The sequence below is a fragment of the Gallinula chloropus genome (genome assembly GCF_964237585.1).
Source record: "Gallinula chloropus genome assembly, chromosome: 1".
NCBI lineage: Eukaryota > Metazoa > Chordata > Aves > Gruiformes > Rallidae > Gallinula > Gallinula chloropus.
In genome coordinates this window covers 30,324,261-30,344,986 of record NC_140085.1, presented here as the reverse complement: position 1 = coordinate 30,344,986, position 20,726 = coordinate 30,324,261, and the positions used below count along the sequence as shown (strand labels likewise).

General features: G+C 41.2%; 1 protein-coding gene across 1 annotated transcript in view; it reads right to left on the bottom strand.

Moving 5' to 3' along the window:
- GRIP1 (glutamate receptor interacting protein 1) overlaps positions 1-20,726 on the bottom strand; it is a gene marked incomplete at both ends in the record, with an annotated part of 233,798 nt that overhangs the window by 101,240 nt on the left and 111,832 nt on the right. Inside the window, one exon of the mRNA XM_084269746.1 lies at positions 10,956-11,036. Within this exon, the coding sequence (XP_084125872.1) occupies positions 10,956-11,036 (81 nt within the window). The remainder of the gene's footprint in view (positions 1-10,955; positions 11,037-20,726) is intronic.

Below are 20,726 nucleotides of genomic sequence, written 5' to 3'. Positions count from 1 at the left end.
TCCAGATCTGAGGTAGCATATTTTGGTGCGACAGTGCTGCTATCTTGGCAGATAATTTATTATTTCCTTGCTAACTTCATGCTCTGAATTTATAATCATTGCAGAATTTGATTGGGAGATTAAAAAAAACCCACAACAAAAACCAGAAGGAAAGCATGCATTAACGCCTTTGAAGAGGTATTGGAAAATACATTAAGAACAGCATTTAAAAAAAATCAAGTTAATTATCTGTAACTGTAAGAAAACAAATCTATCAACTGCAAAAAGAGCAGGCAAATGATCAAAAATTATCCTCAACTTCTTGGATTACTAAATTACTAAGGCCTTAAAGAACATGCCTGGATGTCTTCTCCCTACAGCATTGTGGGACATGGGACTTCTGGAAGACAGCAGTGCCCTGTTAGGTCAGTCTAACACTCCTTCTAGCCCTGCTCCAGCCTGGAGGGCCAGAAAAGGAGGTCCTGTTTAGGGAGAGAATGAGACCCCATCTACTTTATCCAGTCCAGTCCTTCCACAGTTCCCTAACAATCAGTAGTAACATTAGAGGTTATTGTACAATGCTCTTCAATCTTTGTAGTATTTACATATGAATTTTTACTCCCTTCAGTACCCACTGACTCAGTCTGCATCCATGGGTTTACTGCTTAATTTTCTTCTCTGGTGATAATGGATCCAGGAGAATTGTCTCGACTGAATGGTGTAGAAATCAGTTTTTCTGTTGAATCCACGTTTTTGCTCCAATACGAAACTGGTAATAGTATTGATAAGAATTTCTATATAGATTTCCACCCAAAAGTAAAAGATATAATCTGAAAATTTTTAATACATCTCATTACATCTGAACAGACTGAGGAACCCAAGCATCTTCATGGATCTCCACTCACGTAACTTCCATTTGTCTGAAGTGACCTCCCTTCTCCCCCATGAAAACCCAGCCGTGCTGTCCGGTGGAAAGACAGTGGTTTTCAAGAGGTCAATAGCAAGCTTTGGTTTCCCAGTTCATTGAACCAACACAGAACTTCTGGTAGCTGTAAGTAAGCTGTTCTGCTCTGCAAGGGGCAAAGTCTGTTTTCACAAAAGAAGTGTTTTACAACCTCTCATGGACAGCAGAGGTTATTTGGATTGATGAGTCTTACGTTCAGGCAGGAATGGACTGTGATCAGTCACAGGGTTACAGATCTGCCAGTGCTTGTCACCTCTTGCCACAACCTTTAGTGAGCACATGGCTTTCCTCCCTCTCTCCAAACTCACCCAGACTGTCCAGCTTGTCTGTCCATACCTCAAACATACTCTCACCCATCTGTGTTTGGCTTTTCCTAGTTTCTCTTTCCTCACATGGCCCCTACTGCCTGTTCCCTCTTCTTTAGAAGAGAACAGATTATTTCCACAGACGTCACCAACACTGTGATTAAAATGAATGGAAGCAACCACCGCAAGGATGCTTTCCCTTTGTGGAGCTCTGAGAGCATGCCAAAGTTGTGCAGGAAAACAATCAGGAGACAGAACTCACAAGCTCCCCATAATTAATTTTTATAAAGAGGTGAAAATAGTTTACAGATATTTAACTTTTCAGCCCCCCTATCAGTTGGATATTTGAAAAAGCACTGTGTTCCTCATGTACAGAATCACCTTAAATGCATTTTCTTCCTCATTTATGGTAAAACGAATGAAATTAGATTGTTCTCCATTCTAACCCTTTTCAGTACTGAAAAACACTAGCATTGTAGCAGATCTGTAAAGAAAATGTATAAATAAATCACCAGCAATCTCATTTAGGTAAGAGCTCATTGGGCTTTTATCATTTTCTACAAGAGACAAATTTCTTTGGGCTTATCTGCGTATGAAACATGTTTACATGAATGACATATATGAAGTTGTTCCAAAAAACTTATTTTGATGGGAGGGAGGGAGCACAAGGAAGAAATCTTGCTTCTTCAATACTAAATATGTGAAACCAAAAGTAGGAATTTCCAATGACAATGAGAAGGAAAAGACAAGTAGTTCTGCAGATGCTTCACAGATCATTTGATAAACCTCCAGCAGGTTAAACAAACACACAGAGAAGACAGTAAATGATATGGCAACTGCAGCTTCTCATCACACATGAAAATCAGCAAATGACTTTGCAGATATAATAAACACCTCAAGTGCAGAAAAGCTTACCAGCCTGTGATCTGCATTTCACAGGTCGAAGCACTTGCTTCTGCTAGGAAATCACCCAAGATAGTTACCATAATAACTGAGACTGCAGAGGTTATTGCTAATGGATTTCTAAACTCTAAAAATTTCTTCAATGGCAAATCTGAGCATCCTGTGCTGATTTTAAAAAGTGCACAGTAGAAGTGTCTATGAGACAAATGCAAAATGAGGGAAAATAAGTGCTTTTGTAGATGCACACTTTAGCTTCCCAACCTGGCCTTTATGGAGATATATTTATTATTTTCAGGTTTTACTTCTGCAATGCATTACTTTTTTTCCACAAAGAGAACTATGACAAAGGTGGGGAACGATTCTGTGACAGGTTTCCTCAGGCAAATCGTTCTCTTAATTTACAAAAACAGTTAGGCAGCGAAGACTATTTAACATTTTGGTAGGGAATGAAGGATTAGGTAAGACTGCAATGCATCCATGAAATCGGAATGCATATGAAACCTGAGGGCGGCTGAAGTCAGAGGCAAGGCAGGTTTGTTTTGAGGAGGCTGGAAAAGGTGACTGAGGTCTGCACAAGGTAAGCAACATCACTTGAGAAGGTGGCAGCCCTGTAGGAGCTGCTGCAAAGAGGGCTGCTGAAGCTGGCTGTGCTCCATCAAAAAATAATGGGACTGTTACGTTGTCTGCGGTTTTACTTGACATGGGAGTCTGAAGGAGTCGGACCAAGTTAAGTGCAAGTGTGAGAACAGCTACTTTTGAACACACGCTGCTTTGCCAATGCCGTATTAATCACAGAGGAAAAAAGAACTCTCTCTGGAAGCGTGTTTGCAGACAGGCAAACATCTACCCACCAGGGATGGATCACACGTCTGTCACAGCTGTCAGTCACTGGGAACCTGGCTCAGATGTTAACAGCAGAGCTACAACAAGAATAACCTGGGAGCCTCCTAACCACTGTCATTTAATGAAATTTGTATCCTTGGATGACATCAGAAGTCTTCCCCTTTTTTTTTTTTAAATCCGTATGATTTTTTTTCAATCCCCCTTCCCCCCACCCCATATTACTTTCTGTATTTCTCCCTTATTTCTGAGATTATCTTGTAAAAGAAAAATAATGCACTTTATCTATTCTAGTATTACACTTTGCTGTACAGACCTCTTCTCATTTAAATCTGTGGCACAGCACACACAAATGTTAAATTCAGCTAATACGATTTTGTTTTGGCAACATGAACACATCCTAACTGGATCACATGGTCTGTCTCCATCTATAATCTAAACTGGATCCTGGAATTATGTATACATTTTAACTCCCAATTATTTTCTCATTCCTTTACAACCTTTGTTTGTTTTCCTACAGCAATATATTTTTGCTTTCTGAATTAAACAGACATTTCTATGTCACAAAAACCACCCCAAAATCATAGTGAAGAAAGTAGAGTGGTCTTTAAAATTCTTCACCTTCCAGCTGACCTACATTTGAGTTTGTTAGTTGTGGGCAGTAGACAAACCCCTCAGGAAAGCCGTATTTTGTGCAGCCTGACACAGAATATGAACATTCGCTGCACAGCAGGCAGTGGGTCAGGGTGGGGGCAAAAATGGTGTACCTTTGTGGTTTTGTAAACAGCTAAATAGCACCTGTGTGTGATCAGAGCCAAGGATGAGAAGAAAACTGCCTTACTGCTTTATTACTGACATACACATTTGGTATTTAAACACTGCAGAGCCTGAAAAGTCCCAGAACATTAATTATTGTTTTTATTACAATAATTTAGTATATCGTGATTTCTCTTAGGAATATTTTGTGTCCTAAGCAATTACTGAGGACACTACATCATACAGTAATTACTTTTTTAGTATTGGCTCTGTAAATTTCACCCTCACAAGGCATTTTAAGGTTCTTCGGTCTGCGCCTGCTCCCTTCTAGCTCAGCAGTTCAAAATTCAGCCCACCCTCAAATTGCATTCGTTTAACTTTTCATTTTTGCATTAAAATTCTGTTACCAAACTCCCCCCAAATGAGGCTGCCAAACTGCTACGAACAGCAATACCCGAGCTCGAGCCACTGCAGAGGAGGCGCTCAGGGCTCTGCACACTCGCTCCCTGTTTTCCCCCCAGTCTGACGGCTCACCCTGTTTTGGAGATCAAACGCTGTGCTGAGAGAGGAAACCCATATCATAGCATGCTTCAAAGACTCAGGTAGTGTGGGGAGGGAGGGCAGTATTCATGCATGTACAAAGGAACTGAAAAATGTGGTCACTTTCATTTCAGACTTCAAAGTCCTGACTATTTTTCTGCAGTGTGGAGTGACCTATTTTAACAAGTGTCCTGTTAGTAATTCCCTGCAATGGTGTACAAAACTTGGAAGTAATAATAGTAAAACAATTGCTTGGAGAGAAAAACAGGCTATCCATGGTGGAGAAAATGTCACAGGAACAATGTATAACACCTAGGTTTGGTCTTCCCTGCTCTTCTCCATAAGGTCTGGCTTGCACCCTCACCATAAACACAGATTATTTGCCTGTTGAGCCAACCAGGTATCATGGTGGAGTAGGTAATGGCTGGGATGAGGCTTGGGAAGGAGAAACAGCTCCTGAAGGTCCCAGGGGATGGCACAGCTGGAGCACAAGTCTGCTCTTGTGTGGGAGGTGAAACAACAGAGGATCAAAGCCAACGCGATGAGGGATAAGACTTCAAGGACCTTTTGCTAGGTGTGATGAGCAGGGCAGAATGCAGGCAGCTGTGTTATTCTTCTGTCCCAGAGAAAAGGAAATTTCCTCTGCTTGAGAAAATATTCACATTTGTTATTTGGTGCTGGTTTTTGACCAAGAATTTAGTTAGGAGAGAGATGGCTACATGACTGTACTCCTCCCAGCTAGACTCATCTCTGAATTCACAGATGAATTGAACAGCAGTCCCAGACTAGAGCGTTTGTGTTATGTTTGTTTTGAGGCTGTGACCACTTCAGGTAATAAAACTTCATACTTCTAGAAGTCTCCCATAGTGCAGATGTCTGAATCAGTAGATGCAAGAAGCAAAACATATACCTTTTTTTTTTTAAGCGAATGACAAATTGGGTACAAATTAGCTTTTCCCTAAAAAACCCCTACAGAACACCCCCAAAACTTTTGACCCAACCAAAACTATTTACAGAATGTAACTGAAACTTACTAATGATTTCAACCAGCAAAAAGTAAAAAACCCCACAACTTTGAGAAGCTGAAAAAACCCCATATGTGGGGTTTTGACTACTTATTTTAAACGTTTGTGTTTTTCTTTAATAATAGCAACTTTTAAGACTCAATAAAAAGCCTGTACAGAACTGGATTAAGAAAGTGAAATTTTAGTTGCAGATTTTATGAAATATTTTAATCAGTCTCAAATTAATGGTGTCCTTTTTTGTTTCATGAATTACTATTATGCGTGTGTCATCAGGTCACTTATTTCTCCTTCATCCCTCTGGCTTTCAGTGAGTGAATTGAAAACAGACAAATAAATAAATGACATAAACAATTTGCGCAGCATTAGTATTGACAGACTCTCCATGTTGTTCAAACAGATAAGAGGGTATTGGATTTTAATCTGGGAAGCATGGGAGCAGCTATTCAGCCTGTCCATATTCAGGACAGCACTGAGAACATGGTTATCTTTAACCAGATGTTAAGGTCTCCTAGATTTCAAAGTGCACCTTCAACAGTGTCATCAGCTCTTGACACCACAGCAGTACTGCTAGAATATTTTATGCCCTTTTTAGAGCTCCTGCAGGAATAAGCAACCACAGGAACAACACCCTTGAGTCAAGTGCTAGTGACCTGATGCTTCCCCTTGGCTAGGCACTGCTCTGGACTCCTGGCAAGCCAGGAGGAAACTCCAGCCCCGGAGCTCAGTGGGAACTCAGGCCATCTAAACTAGGGATTCAAAAGGCTAAGTGACAAGCAAGTATCGAATATTTTACCTTTAAATGACTGACGTTTTTAACTGCATCTGATTCTAAGGGAAGGGTCTTACCCATGAATTTTGAAACACATTGCCTTCATTTATGTGCCAAAGTACTAGTCTGACGGTGAAAGCTTCCTCAATGGGGTACAGTACACCCCCCCCCCCCTTGGCTTCTGTAACCTACTACATGCACAGAGTAGCAATAAGGTTTCATTGCATACTGGTTGACAGTCTAAAGAATCAGAAGAGAAAGTCAGTTTGCTTCTTACTTTGCAGGCTGCCTGTCATGCTGGAGTTACCTCAAGCCTCACTTTTATGTTATGAAATTTTGACTGTGTAGCTAAATAGTCTTTCACACAATCATGTATATATAACTATAAATAAACACCTACACATCTGCAAAAATCAAGTCCAAATTTCAAACAGCAATTATATTAATGCATGTAATTTGAATTAACTATAAATTCAGCAGTTCAGTAAATCCCTTTGAACGGATCTGTTGCTTGTTGATTTTGCGCCATGTGAAGACATGATAAATATGACATGTAGTCTCATCACATGAATAATGCATTCTGCATCTTAAGCAAGCAAGTTCTGCTCCAGAGAGATGCTTAATCCATTCCTTACTTCTGGGGATGAAAGGAATTAAAGTCAGAGCACTGATTTCACAGTATGTGCTCATTTGACTTTAATTATAAAATGATTATTTCAACTTTTTTTTCCCCTGTAAAATAAACCAAGGCTGAGCTCCATGTAACCTCTATATAATTATATCACTTCCCTGTGCATTCAGTCTTTGCTCATCAATGTGGTTTCACATGGAAGGACAGAACACCCTCTTGGGGTTTACACTTGGTATAATAGTTTCAGGTCTCATAGAGACAAAAAGCTCCACTTTTTGATATCTGGCCAAAGGAAGGAGCACTAGCATCCTTTAAGGTGAATTCAGATGTCATGAGAAGGGACTTTCACCGGGCACAGAGAGATGACATGATCCCACGGTACACTAGAAGATTTACATTACACATCCTGTTCAAACCCATGCAGAGCTCAGCATAAGATCATTTAGCCTGCTAAAAACCAAAAGTTTTCTCTTGGCTGATTCAGCGGCCAGAGCATTCCTTGGGAATAGGACATCTGCTGTCCGTGCCTCAGGAATGACAGACCATCAAGTGGATTAGACAGCTATACTGTCAAAGGCACTGCCATGCTTCAAGCTTGAAAAACCAGCACTTCAGGAATGTGATGTTTTATCAGGCATACCATCTGGGGGGAATAGAAACCGAATGCTTTCCACAGAGCGTATGCTCTCCATGTAAGGATGACTGACAGTAACTCCAGCTGACATATCTCCATCCAGATCTGGACGAATTTACCAGGTTCACTGCATCACACCTTCCGATTCAGAAGCTATTTGGAGCTGACCTACATACGGTCAGAAATGTGACCCTGGCCCCAAGCAAAAGCAGCTGTACTACTTCCAAGTCTCAAACAAGTTAATGTTACTAGTTAATACTACTAGTACTCATCCTACTGCCAAGCTGGTCAGCTGGGATGCACCTGCATCTGTGTCACTAATATACTGTGGATAAACTGCCCACAAACAAGAAAGAATATATGCTATTTACAAGGTGCTGGCTTACATATGAAATGTGGGGTCAAATTCTCTCAGTGTCCAAGTGAGATAAATGTTTACAGGGTTTCTTTCTGAAATTTCAGTCACTGCCTAAATGTTCAAGTTACTTCTCAAAACAGTACTACTCAGTTTTACAAAGGTATTTATGTATCTAAACTCAGAACATCCACTGTGCTAGAATGTGAATTTGTCAGTTTTAATTATTGTTTTTTAATACCCAACGAGCTCAATCTCATTTATCCTTTGGGGCTCCTACAGGCTAGAGATGCAACAAAGCATTAAGATAAATGTCCTCTCTATATTAAAGGCTGAAGAACACACATAAGCTTGGATTGTTTTTTTCAGAACAGGTGAAATGAACAGAGTACATCTCACCAAACACCTGCCAGTATTATCTCTCTGAACAAGCTGAGTCACGCAGAGCACACAGGAAAGATTTCTCTGCAATGCTCTCAAAACCTCCAGAATATAGGGTAATTTAAAAAAAAAAACCAAAATAAATGGTCATAACTATCCAACACTTGAAATTTCTAATCTTATCTAATGCTCTATTGCATGGCTGGGTTCTGGTGGAGAAGTGGGGGGGCTGCAGAGGTGGCTTCTGCAAGAAGCAGCCAGAAGCTCTCTGCAGGCTCGAACCAGCTCTCTTTTGCTCTCTGCGGAGCAAACACAAGCCGGCTCAAGACCAGAGCTGCTGCTGACCAAGGCTGAGTCCATCTGTGATGGTCACAGTGCCTCTGGGAATCACATTTAGGTGAAAAAAATGCAAGCAGCCTCTTTCTGCCACCAGAGAAGGGAGTGAGAAGATCTAACGAGCTGTGCAGACACCAAGGTCAGTGAAAGGGGGAGGAGGCGCCCCAGGTGCCGGAGAGAAATATGCCCCTGCAGCCCATGGAGAAACCCATGGTGGAGTGGTGTCCTCTTACAGCCCATGGAAAAGGCCGAGACCCCACCGGCAGTCCGTGGAGAGGCCCCACGCTGGAGCAGGTGGACACATAGAGAAGACGCTGTGACCCACGTTGGAGCAAGCCTCTGCCAGCACTTGCAGCCCATGAAGAGAGAGAGAGACAGAGATGAGTTGAGAGAGAGATCCATGCCAGAGCAGGTTTTCTGGGGGAAGGCTTGTGACCCCGTGGAGGACCAGGCTGGAGCAGTCTGGGCCTGAGAGACTCAGAGACGTTCTGTGATTTATGACTGCGCCCCATAGAAGTGACCCATGCTGGGGCAGCTGGTGAAGATCTGAAGCCCTGTGGGAAAGGACTCAGGTTGAAGAAGTTCGTGAGTGACTGTCTTCCATGGGTAGAACCCCACGGTGCAGCAGGGGAAAGGGGTGAGGAATGCCTCCCCCACTCCCTTCCAAGGCTAAGAAGGAAAACAACTGACCAAAACCCCCATTCCCTGCCCCTCCCTGTGCCACAGGGGTGGGGAAGAAGGAAGCGAAATCCTGACTAAAGTGAAGTCTGCTAAGAAGGGAGGGGTGAGGGAGGTGCTTTAAGATCTGGTCACACTTCTCATTATCCGTCTCTGGTTTTACTGTGTGTGTAGTGTAGTGCAATAAATTAGAGAGTTTTCTTTCCTTTAGTGTTGAGTCTGTTTTGCCCGTGACACTCACTGCGGAATGATCTCTCCCTGTCCTTATCTCCACTCCTAAGCCTCTCAACATGTATTTTTCTCCCCCGTCCAGTTGAAAAGGGGAGTGACAGAGTGGCTTTGGTGGGTGTCTGGCCTCCAGCCAGGGTCAAACCACCACACATGATAAAGAAAAATTGCACCAATTCAACTTTCATCAAACCTTCTCTTTACATAGCACAACTGAAAATCAGGAGTTCTCAAATTATCATGTGAACCACAAACTTCAGCCTGTATTCAGACCAAAGCATACGTGGTTTATAAATACAGTAACCACACTATAAATGACAACTACTAAAGTCACAGTGAAAATTTCAAAAGATATAACCAAAAAAAGCAGATACTCAGTATGTTAAGTATTAGTGACCTATGAGCTAAAGCATTACCGGAAGAGGTACCTGTACAAAGGCCTTAATTCCCTCTGAAGAACAATGAATCTTGATTTGTGTTTGTATAATTAAAGAGTTTCTCATAACAATAGCTGCACATTTGACTCTGTGGCTGTGTCATTTCACAAGGCTTGTGGTCTTCATGATTCTACCATAAAATTAAGAGCCTTTAAATCACTAGGATGTTTTCAACAGGCAAAAATGTTCACAATGAGCAACAGAAAATAATCCATCTTTCTCTCCTCTCTCATATATACACAAACATGCACACAAAGCATCCACAAAACATGTACTTTAGCCCCCCAGAAACACTATAGCTACTGGGATGAGATCTGTACCTGGCAATGGTAAAGGTCCAAGCTTTATCCAGTGCATCCACAACCTCCCTGTGGGATGTGTTACTTTGTTCAACAACAGAGCCACAGAATGCAGGGAATATTAACATCAGTCATTACAAGGTGGGTGACACGACCTTACAGTTTCTGATTTCTATTGAAATACATCTTCCCTTCGAGGCAGAGGCAACTGTGCTTGAGGTGAGAATAGCAATATCAGTTCTCCCACCCGCGTACAACCTTTGTCAGCGTTCATTTGTTTTCATTAAAAGATCTCTCAAATTCTACTAGAGGTGAAAAATCCCTTTAGACTGCGGCATAATATCTACATAAAACTTGCTTTTCATGGGCATATTTTACAGATTTGTTGGAAGTCATTAAAAGAGACACAAGTTCAAAGATCACATATTTTAGCCATTGATCTAGTCGTCCAGCTTCGTGCGATGCGATGACAGAAAAGACAAGGATGGCATACACGTGGCAGAAAATCACGTGAAGAGAACTCTGGTAGTGTTGCTCTGATGGATTTCTGAGCCAGTCTGACCAGCAGTGGAAAATATGAGGCAACCTCCCTATACCATCAAGTCACATATCAAGGAACAGGATTTCCTGGGTCCTGAAAATATGAGCCTCTGATGAAAAGGTTGTTGTGATCAATGCCTGAAATCTGCTGCAAGACAGACACAGGGATGTTCTTCATAGCAAAAGCCTGAGGAAACCTGTGGAAACTCCTCACAGCTCAAATGGAATCTGCCTTATAAAGCTGCTCAGTAGTAATTGTAATTCATTTGCTTTTTATAACTAGTTGAATTTTGATTAGTATTACCTTGCTGTTCACAAACAAGTTAGGTGTTATAAAAAGCAAAGCAAGTCTTACCTGGTATACTCTGTCTCCTCACAGACAGTGCTCCATCAGGTGGCTTTGCTTGGTTTGCAGACTTTGTGTAAGGACTCTCATCTAAACAGAAACAAGCAACACCTCCAGTTACTGTTAAATATGTTAAAAACAACATAATTTTTACCCCCATACTGTGTGAACTAGCAATGCTGAGCACAAGAGCTGCTGTGAGCTAGATGAGGATGGGTACTTCCGAATGCTGGCTCAATGCTCAATGTCATGTTCAGCCTTGAGGACAAAAGGCTCTGAATAGCAGAGCTGAAAAGGATGGGGTAAATTCAGAGATAACGCTCAGCTGATGACAGGCTTGATACACAAAGGCCTTTTCAGTTTTAACATAATCACAGAATCTTTCCTTTTTCTCATCTTAAGAAGCTTCAGATGTCAAAGACTCCAGTGAGAGAGGTACCATCCCTGTTCAGGAGTGAAAGACTTCCAGAAGCTTTTGAATATTCCGGCTGTAAAGATGCATTCCTCTTCCTCTGGGATATGCCAGTGGGTGGTTCCTTTTCTGCCATAAGGATTGACTGGGGAAAACATCAGAAAGCTGATGCCAAATAGGCCAGGCACATTTATGCCTGAAGAACGGCACTGTGACAGTCTGTGTCTAAATAGGAGGCTATGAGGAATACCTACTGATCAACCTCAGTGCATAAGAGACCAGTAGTGGTGGGAGGAGCAGATGAGTCATGAATTAAAGGCGGCAGCAGTAGGCAGAAAGTGAGTCAATTCTACATCCCTCTCAAGAGCAGAATGATGGTAGGGAAAAAACCAGCTGTATCATAGCTGTAAAAAGGACAAGCTATAAGCTCAGGAAGGAAATGTGAATAAAATAGAAGAAATAATACTATGTATTTTATTACTTCAATCGAAAGAAAGGAATTGGAAGAAATCAGGCTTCTTTCTGTCTTGCTTGTCCTTTAATTGAGTGCTCAAACACTTCAAAGTGCTATCAAATGCTTCTATTTGCATATTTCCCTTCAGGTTGCAAAGGACGGATGCGTTTACAGCATGTGCATGAATGCATGCTTAAATACAGATCAATGAGTAAAGGAACCAAAGACTACGGTATCTGGTATAGCATCCTCACATCAAGTAGAACAATACAAGTATTTTCTGGAGAATCAAGGGTTTTTTTCAGCTGACACTCTTGACAAAGTAAGCCTTCTTTGCTAATTACACTATTTACTTCCTGCAAAGACTTAAACTCTTTTGGAAATGTGCATAAAAGACAGCAGTCCATTTTTCTACATGTGAGATCAGGGTTTGGCCAGCATAATTTAATTTAAAACCAGGTCTCAGAAAGAAGTGACCAAAAGAGCTGGCTGGCTTTTAAAAACAGAACCTCTGAAGTGAACTCTGCTACTCTTAGAATCATAGAATCACCTTGGTTGGAAGAGACCCTTTAGATCATCAAGTCCAACCACAGCCTAACCCTGCCTAGCCCACCTCTAAATCATGTCCTTAAGGACTTCATCTACATGCCTTTTAAATACCTCTAGGGATGGTGACTCCACCACCTCCCTGGGCAGCCTGTTCCAATGCCTTAGGTGGATGCAGTAACAAAAAAAACCCCAAACAAAAATACACAAACAAACCCACAAAGCAATTTTTTTTTAAAAGAGGCAAAATACTGTTTTATAGCCATGCAACTTGACGAAAGCGCAGCAAATAACGAAGAACATATATTGGCAAAACACCTCAACAGCCAATGTAATTGTTTTTTCTACAGTAAAACAAACTCTCATTGCTTTAAAACTACATTGTTGCAAGGAGAAAGATAACAGGCTTGGATATACTGTATGCTAGTCAGACTCCAAGAAAATAGAGCTGTCAGCTACAGGAAATACAGAAGCATGAAAAATATATTAACATAGATCCAGCTACACGATTTAAAAAAAGGGAGACATGTAGAGCTTTGTTCTTCCATCAGAAGCAAGTGGAAAAGCTAGTATTATTGCATATGCAAAATATACACCCCCTCATTAAGAAAAAAAGTTAAAATAAGACTGAATTAGAGCTTCTGAAGAAAGCGGAATTACCTTTTTTTCTTTCATAGAAAAGACACCACTGAGCTTGAACTGAAGACAAGGCTCTCAGAACAGCCTTGCAAACCCATATCAATACAAAACCCCAGAAAACATCAAGAACATGTGGCTGATGTGTCCCATCCATTATTACTTATTTGCAGGTGCTGAACGTGACAGCAGATAGTGTGAGACACGCATCTTCCTATTAAAAAGCATGCAGGAAGCACAACACAATTTCACAGGATCTGATGGATGGTGACGACTTTTGGGCCCTATTTGAATGTGTGCCCAACCTGTGAAAAACCTATCCATTCACAGACCGAACCAGTCCTCTCCTAGTCAGACCTGTTACATACAAACTCTTTCACACACGAGTAAATCCTACTTGAATAGGATTTTCCCACTATTGCACTGCACTGGGGGGAGTACCTGTGGTTACCCTGGGTTCAGAGTAAAGGACAAGCCTGCAAATCTTTCTGGTTAATGGTACCAATGAGGGAGGGGAGTGCACCTTCAAATTCCTTACTAGGGAGCCTGAGCAAAAAGCCTAGTATTTTCTACATAACAGCTAGCAAATCTGGAAGGCAACCAAGACTGCATACGTGAGCATGCTAGTATCATCATTTAAGCACATTAATACTGAAGAAGGCTTCTCATGTATTTATATGGTTTAGGTATTGTAGGCATACAGTAGCATTACAGTTCTTAATCTGTCTATAAACATTCATAGGAAAAAGAAAGAGAGGCCCAAAAAGTTGTTTCATAAATTTTAGAAGCCTATTAGTGCAAAATACACCCAATTATTATTGGGAAGTTACCATGGATCATTGTATCATTGCTGGATTGAGTGGATCCTTCCCAGAACAAGAAGGAATTCTCTTTCAGTGCCCATTTCACACTGCAACATAACTAGTAATCAGTGCAAAGGATTCCCAGAAGTAAGGGAAAACAAGTAAAACCAACTGGAGAAAGAACATTAATAGCCTTATTGCGATGCTTATTTGAGACAGAAAAGTAGTACAAAGAACAGACAGATGCAGAACTAGATGCCATCCTAAAGAACAGAGTAACTAAAGAGACAAGACAGCCCTGGTAGCCCTGAAATGTCAGGCACCATTCATAGTGTTGAAAAAAAGAGGGAAAAATCTGTTTGCATGCAGTAGCAAAGCTGTATGTGTAGCTACAAGAATTTACTACCAAATTATAATTTACTGGTGTCCCCATGTGCTCTGCAGTTAGCAAGCAGGGAGGGTCTTGAAACATGCAAAAATGTCTCAGGAGAGCAGTGTCTAGAGGGATTTGTCCCAGTGTTTTGTATCACCAGCCTCTGCCTCTACAGCACAGGTAGACTTCTTGAGGATGAAGCACAACCAACACCTTGAGAAAGCAAAGGGGCAAGAGAGTTTGCAGCCTTCTCCTCAGTGGGAGACAGTAACTCAAAGTTAGGTAAAGTTACAATGGATAAAAGAAGCCAAACTTAGGAGGCAGGGGGAGATAGATTCAGAAACAGAAATCTCACTTACCTACCCTCGTAATACTCATATATCATTGGCAGGGAGCAAGTCACAGCCCACACAGAATTCCCAGGCCATTCACATCACTCCTGAGCACGAAGCACCTTCATGCGGCACACACAGACACACAGCTGCAGACCTGCTGCTGGTGTACCAGCTCCTGCCCACTTCTGGAGAGCCCCAGGGCAGATGGCCACACTCACTGCCACGGGACTATCTGTGTAGCTATGTAGATACACTCTTGGAGCTGCATTTATTAGACCACTGGTTCTCGTGCCCCCCACCCCCTTCCAATTTCCTCTGGCTGAGATTAGACAACCCATGGTAAACAACTTCTGGCAAGTCAGTAGGTCATATTAAGGTGACAGCTATGTCAGCAGATCTCTTCCCTCAGTGTCCAGAGGAAACGAACCCTCTTATGCTGTTAACAGGTGGGTGTCATTTGCCTCCCATACATTTGCATATTGCTTGGAGTTGCCAATGTGCAACAGTGAACCAGATATCCACCCTGCTAATTCTCCTCCTTCCTGGCAGAACAGAACAATAATCTCCGAGAGCATATTGTGAGTTACTGAGATTCTCAACCAGCAAAGCCAAAAGATCCTCCTGCTTTCTCCTACTGCTCGTCCTCACGAAAGCCACAGCTCCAAATACCAGTAGCTCACACATCCTCCTTTCAAAGCTCTGCACACAATTCTAATAAAAGACTGTAAAGATAATGATCAAGCAGACAAGCAAGTAGTGTACTGCTTACAGCTATTACTGCAGGCTTATGGCCTTTAGCTATTGACTGTGAGACATATAAACAGCTTTTTGCACTTCCCAGACTATTTTTAACCTGGTGGCATCTCTATACTGTAACTGAATGATTCATTCTTTGCATTAGGGACCACGCTGTGGCCCATTTATATTGTTCTGCGTTGTTGTTACTATATGGGGTGTGTGTGTGTCTGTCCAAGATTAAGGGCTCTATGCACTGTAGAAAAGCAACAGTAATGTAACCCAGCAAAGACTGCACACTGGACAGAAGTGTAGATCTATATGAAGTGCTTGGTACTGCACTAGCAAAATGACCATATGAAATCTTCAGATATTTGCTGTATTCAGTTTAATATCCTTTGAAGGATACCAACTGGGGACACATAAGAGGGAATAAAAGGAAAGCCTGAAGGTATTTCTTCAACAGTCAAGCGTAGGCATTCATACTGGGCCGTTTATGGCCACTGAACCATTTGCGTTGTCTCTCGAGGTGGCTGCGAAAGCTATTGACACAAGGATGTTGTTTACAGATGTGGTAAAGCCTAAGAGCACTCCATTCTGTCAAGTCTTCACAACTGGTTAGAGTATGTTTCTTTCACATCCAGCTGATAGCTACTGAACCCAGTAAATCCAAATCCTGTGCAGCATCACGTGGCCCCAGAAGGCAACTCTGCACAACCGTGTCCTGTCAGAGACAAAGGAGAAGCCTCGTTCCACCCTTCTGCAAACAGCTACTAAACAACTGAGTAGTTGCCACTTTGGCCCTCCTACATGGAAAGAAAATGTTAAGATACTTCACTGTCGTAGCTTGTCTGCTCACAGAACAGCTCATTCTCAGCTCTACATCATCCCTCGTACCTGCTTCTCTCCTGCAAAGCCTGCCTTCCTCTGGGAGCAGGGGAAATACGTAGCACCAAAGTTGTGAGGAACTTCAAACATAGGGGAATTTTTTAATATTCAGGAACGTGGAAGTTACATTATTTTTTTTCAACAGTGTATGTGGAAACATTATGAGGGAGAACAGAGAGTTTCCATCTTTCAGTTCCTTTATTCTCATTCTTAAACAGCTTACATATTGTCTCGTGACAGGATAAGCTGTTCTTTGGCCACGGGACAATTGAATTTAAACCATTTTAGAGTCTGACCATGTAGCTCCTAAGTAGATTTCAAAACCCAAGCAAGTGAAATCTGAGGTGTTCCTCAAACATTCCCCACTGTGAAGCACCTCCAACTAATGTGAATCCCAAGACACTGCAAGGAAGCACATTACATCTTCGGCTGGCTACACCTCCAGCTGTCTCAGTTTAGAGGAGGAGTAAGATTGACTGCACATGTTGTTGCTTACACCATTTGGGATAGGACATACCTCAGACTAGCAGAGAATCACATACTGGTACAGACTCAGAGCATGACAACACAGTGAGTTGTCAAGAGATGATTACAGCTGAGAACAGAACACCCCCAAGTTCACTTTCTCAGAAATGAAAAGCACCAGGGTCGCTGTTATTACTTCAGGCATTCCTGGTCTGTAATATCCCACTCACAGAAATTTGCCACTCCTTAACTTTATAATAAAGAACATTTTTCACTAAAAGCAACAGGTTTTTATGAATCTGCCAGCACAGCACAAAATACCCCAAGTTCTCATACTTCCTGTATCTGAAACTTATCCTGAATTTTATCTTTAAAAGGCATAAAGCTCAGCATTATCTAAAAGCATCATTTTTGGCACAGTATCACACCAGTGACAGTTGGAATATTCTAAGCTACAGCATTGTCAGTTACCCCCACAGCTTGCAGCTGGAGGCTTTCACAGATAAAAATAAACATGTATCCACAGATGTCTGTGGTTTACAGAAGCTCTGAAATTGAGGAAGGCTTACACAGAGTCTCAGTACAACTTTTAGGACCATTCATTCCTGCAGCAACTTAGTCTCTTCTAAATTCAGCCCTTTCTGTTAAAGACTGTCCATTCTGTAAGAAAACGTAAGTATTTACTGGAGCAGGGACTTGAACCCTGTCTCACACCCACAGATGAGCCCCCAAACTCCCAGCTATGCAATTATTCAGTCTTGCTTCCTCACTCTGATCAATGTCTTAGGTATGTCATACAAAGTAAAGCAGATCAAAGCTATCTCCTCTACAATCAATTCCAAGCCCTGCACTGGATCAGGTAGAAGAGGGAATCCCCTGTGTATCCCCTGTGAGTAGCCCAGCCACTACAAAGCCATCAGGACCACTCTAGAGAATTGTTCCTGATTCCATGTAAGCTCATCTCCTCAATTCCAGTTCTTTATTTCTGGTAAAAAATGCAGAAACATTTTCTCTGAACTGCTACAAATTCTGGAAAATGCAATTTTCAGGTTGATCTACAGCAATGGGAAGGGCAAAAAAATACTGAGAAGTGATTTGAAGCTTGTTTTTCACACTGTCCTATATCTTCTAGCTGAGGCAACTTCTGTTGAAGACAGTGGACAAATCTTTCCCCTGAGATGAAAGACCAAGTAACTCTGAATGAGAACTGACCAAATACCTCTGGGTAGCTATGCAATCCCTCAATCAATGCAACCAGTAGCAGTCACAATCAGTAGATAGATACCAACACAACTTACCAGAATTTGTAACAGCTCAAACAGCTGTAAATGAATCATAGCAAAAATACTACCACCCAAACTATTTTCCTTTTTTTAATAACTAAAGCCTTAAAGATAACTGGAAGTTCTAAAATCCTAGTAAGCTTGGCAAGTGAATTATTGAATAGACTTGAATCAATAAACCATGCTGAAATTTGCTGGGAAGCAGTGAATAGTGAGGATTTTACTTTGGCTGCTGATGGGAGATTTGCTACAAATGCTTTTAGCCTGGTGTAAATTTTATCCTTAGTAACTGCTATTGACAGCAATAACGAAAAAATATCTCAGAGCGTGTATTTTTCCTGGGAAAGGAGGATATTTTAAAAAGTTTTCCTTTTAAATAATGAAAAGTCTAGAGAAAAAATTAACATCCTGGAACATTCATGGTTACCACCATGTCACCACAGCTGTGTCAGAGCGTAATGGACTATAAACATTTGAAAAAAAGAGACAAAATTGGCTAAGTTCTTTCAGCAGATGTGTAATATACAGATTTTGAATGTATATACCTCATGAAACAACAAAATGTCAACAATTTGCTTTGCCCATATGCTAACCCTTTCAGACTTGTTATGGGAGCTCCAAGCATGGAAGAAAGCATTAATTATTCCTCCTGGTGCAGAGGAAAAACAATTTTTTGAGTTCCAGTAAAACCTATGGCTTCAATCACCTCCAATGAGGCTTCATTTCTGAAATGGCAGTGCTGCTCTTCGAAGTAGTGCTCTGAAGTATCTAAAATTTCCTAAGAGCTGCACATAAAGCAGTCATTAATGAACTAGGCGTCAAGCAGCACAAATATGAATGTATTTAATCTTAATCCTTTCTTATCAAACTCAGTGCTCAGTGCTCTCCAGCAGCCTTTATTAAGAAAACATAGGGTTTCAAATGCCTCCATAAGTAACATTTGTTGGTGTGTGTGACATGGAAGAATTATAAGAAGGCAGAGTTAGAATAGCTCCTCTGGTAATTTTCTTCCCCACATTTAGCAGACTGTCCTCTTGTTTTCTTAGAAACTTAAATTTTAACAGTTATAGCACCCAATGAATAACTGTGTTGTCTCTCTAAAGTGAAAATTTATTCCATTTTATTATACTTTATGCAAATTTAATTCTCTTTTTTTCCTGAATTATATGGTTACTTATTACAGCAGCAGCTCGGTTTTAATCTAGAAGCGAGAGAAGTAGGGGACTGTAATTATGCAAAACCCTGAATCCATTTCATATTGCTATTTACAGTACCTCAGGAAGACTGACCCTTTGAGAAATGATTGGAGCGTCCTCCAAGCTTGCTTGTCCAAAGTTCATTTCCTACGCCTGTGCTCAGGCACCTGAATGGAAATGCTCCATTTCCTAAACGGTTAAGTATGCTCATCTCCTCCCAAAGCTTTTTTTTAAAAAATATTTTTATTATTTAAAATCTAGAACTTTCAAAGGCCATCTAAAACGTGCAGGATCTGCAGAAAGCTGAAAACAACTCTCGAGAGATATCAGCATATGGTGAAATTCACTTCAGTGGATTATCTAATAAAGAAATAATCCTATTTAAATAATACCCCAACCATAAACTACTTCAAATCTGATAAATATGTCTTTTTGTTTATATAGCATCAAGCATTTGTTAAGGGATTAAACTCGAATGCCATAAACCAGAAGCCTTACTGAATCATTAAATAATTTTAGGATTCAAAGCAAGTTTCACTCTGTTGTCTTGAGCTTCTGTTTAATGTTTCTGGAAACAACACGGGCATCACGTAAGTGAAGTATGTGAGGCTTAGCCAGAGCAGCTAAGAACTGAATAAGCTGGGAAAGTGGGAAAACTCAAAGAAACTAAGGATGTAAACTATTTTCTTCTACAAAGCAGTCTTGTATTTTTCAGTATGTATAACTGTAATATGTAGACAATCTTATTCTAGAGGATGGCGCTACAAGCCCTTTCATTTACAGGAAATCCCTAAGTGACACAGATTTCATTGACGGGAAACATTTCTGGATATTCAAGCTATACCTCTTGTTCTGAACACCCAAGGTTTGTTAGGAGATGCATCTCAGTCCACAGGAAGGTTTTGTCTCTGCATCTGTGTTTAGGAACATCCCATCGCTCTGATGGACTGCTGCACACTGTATTGTGTAAGGGGACCTGAAAAACCCTGAAAAACTCCAAACTGTATGAAGTTTTAATAATTAAGAGATTCACTTACTTTGTTTGACATTGGCAAATGCTAAAACAAAGCCAAACTTGGCAGAGGAACACCAAAGTCAAGAAGATGATAGAAGTTCCAACAAGACTCCTGGAGAAGGGAACCGAGCAGAGGAGCGTTAACACCCTGCTTCATGGAAAAACTCTTCTATGGTTAAATCTTTACTTTAAAACTGCACCCATGACCACAGTGTTACCTTTTATTCTCTACCCTTGTTCACCAACCCCTCCTAGATGAGATTTTGCTGAACTGGGAAGATAGCAATTGCTATTAAGGAAAAAGGGGCCAAGCCGTATGCCGTGGCTCCTGGACAATGTTCTCAAGCTCCTGACTGCTGTGGCTGCCCACCACCCTGTGTCCTTGGGACAAAAGGCAATCGGCTTCCTGATGGGCAGGATTTCACTGTGTTTTAACAAAAGATCATGGGTGGTATGATCTGTGTATTAACAAAAGATGACGGGTGGTATGAATTGCTATTACATTTCTGGATGAAACACAACAGGAGAAACATACTGGTCATCTGAGCTGTGCATATTCCGCGTGGCACCTCCACTGTACCAGCAGATGTTAACAGCAACTTTCTTCTGCATCAAAACTGTTCCTCTACTTTCTGAGCC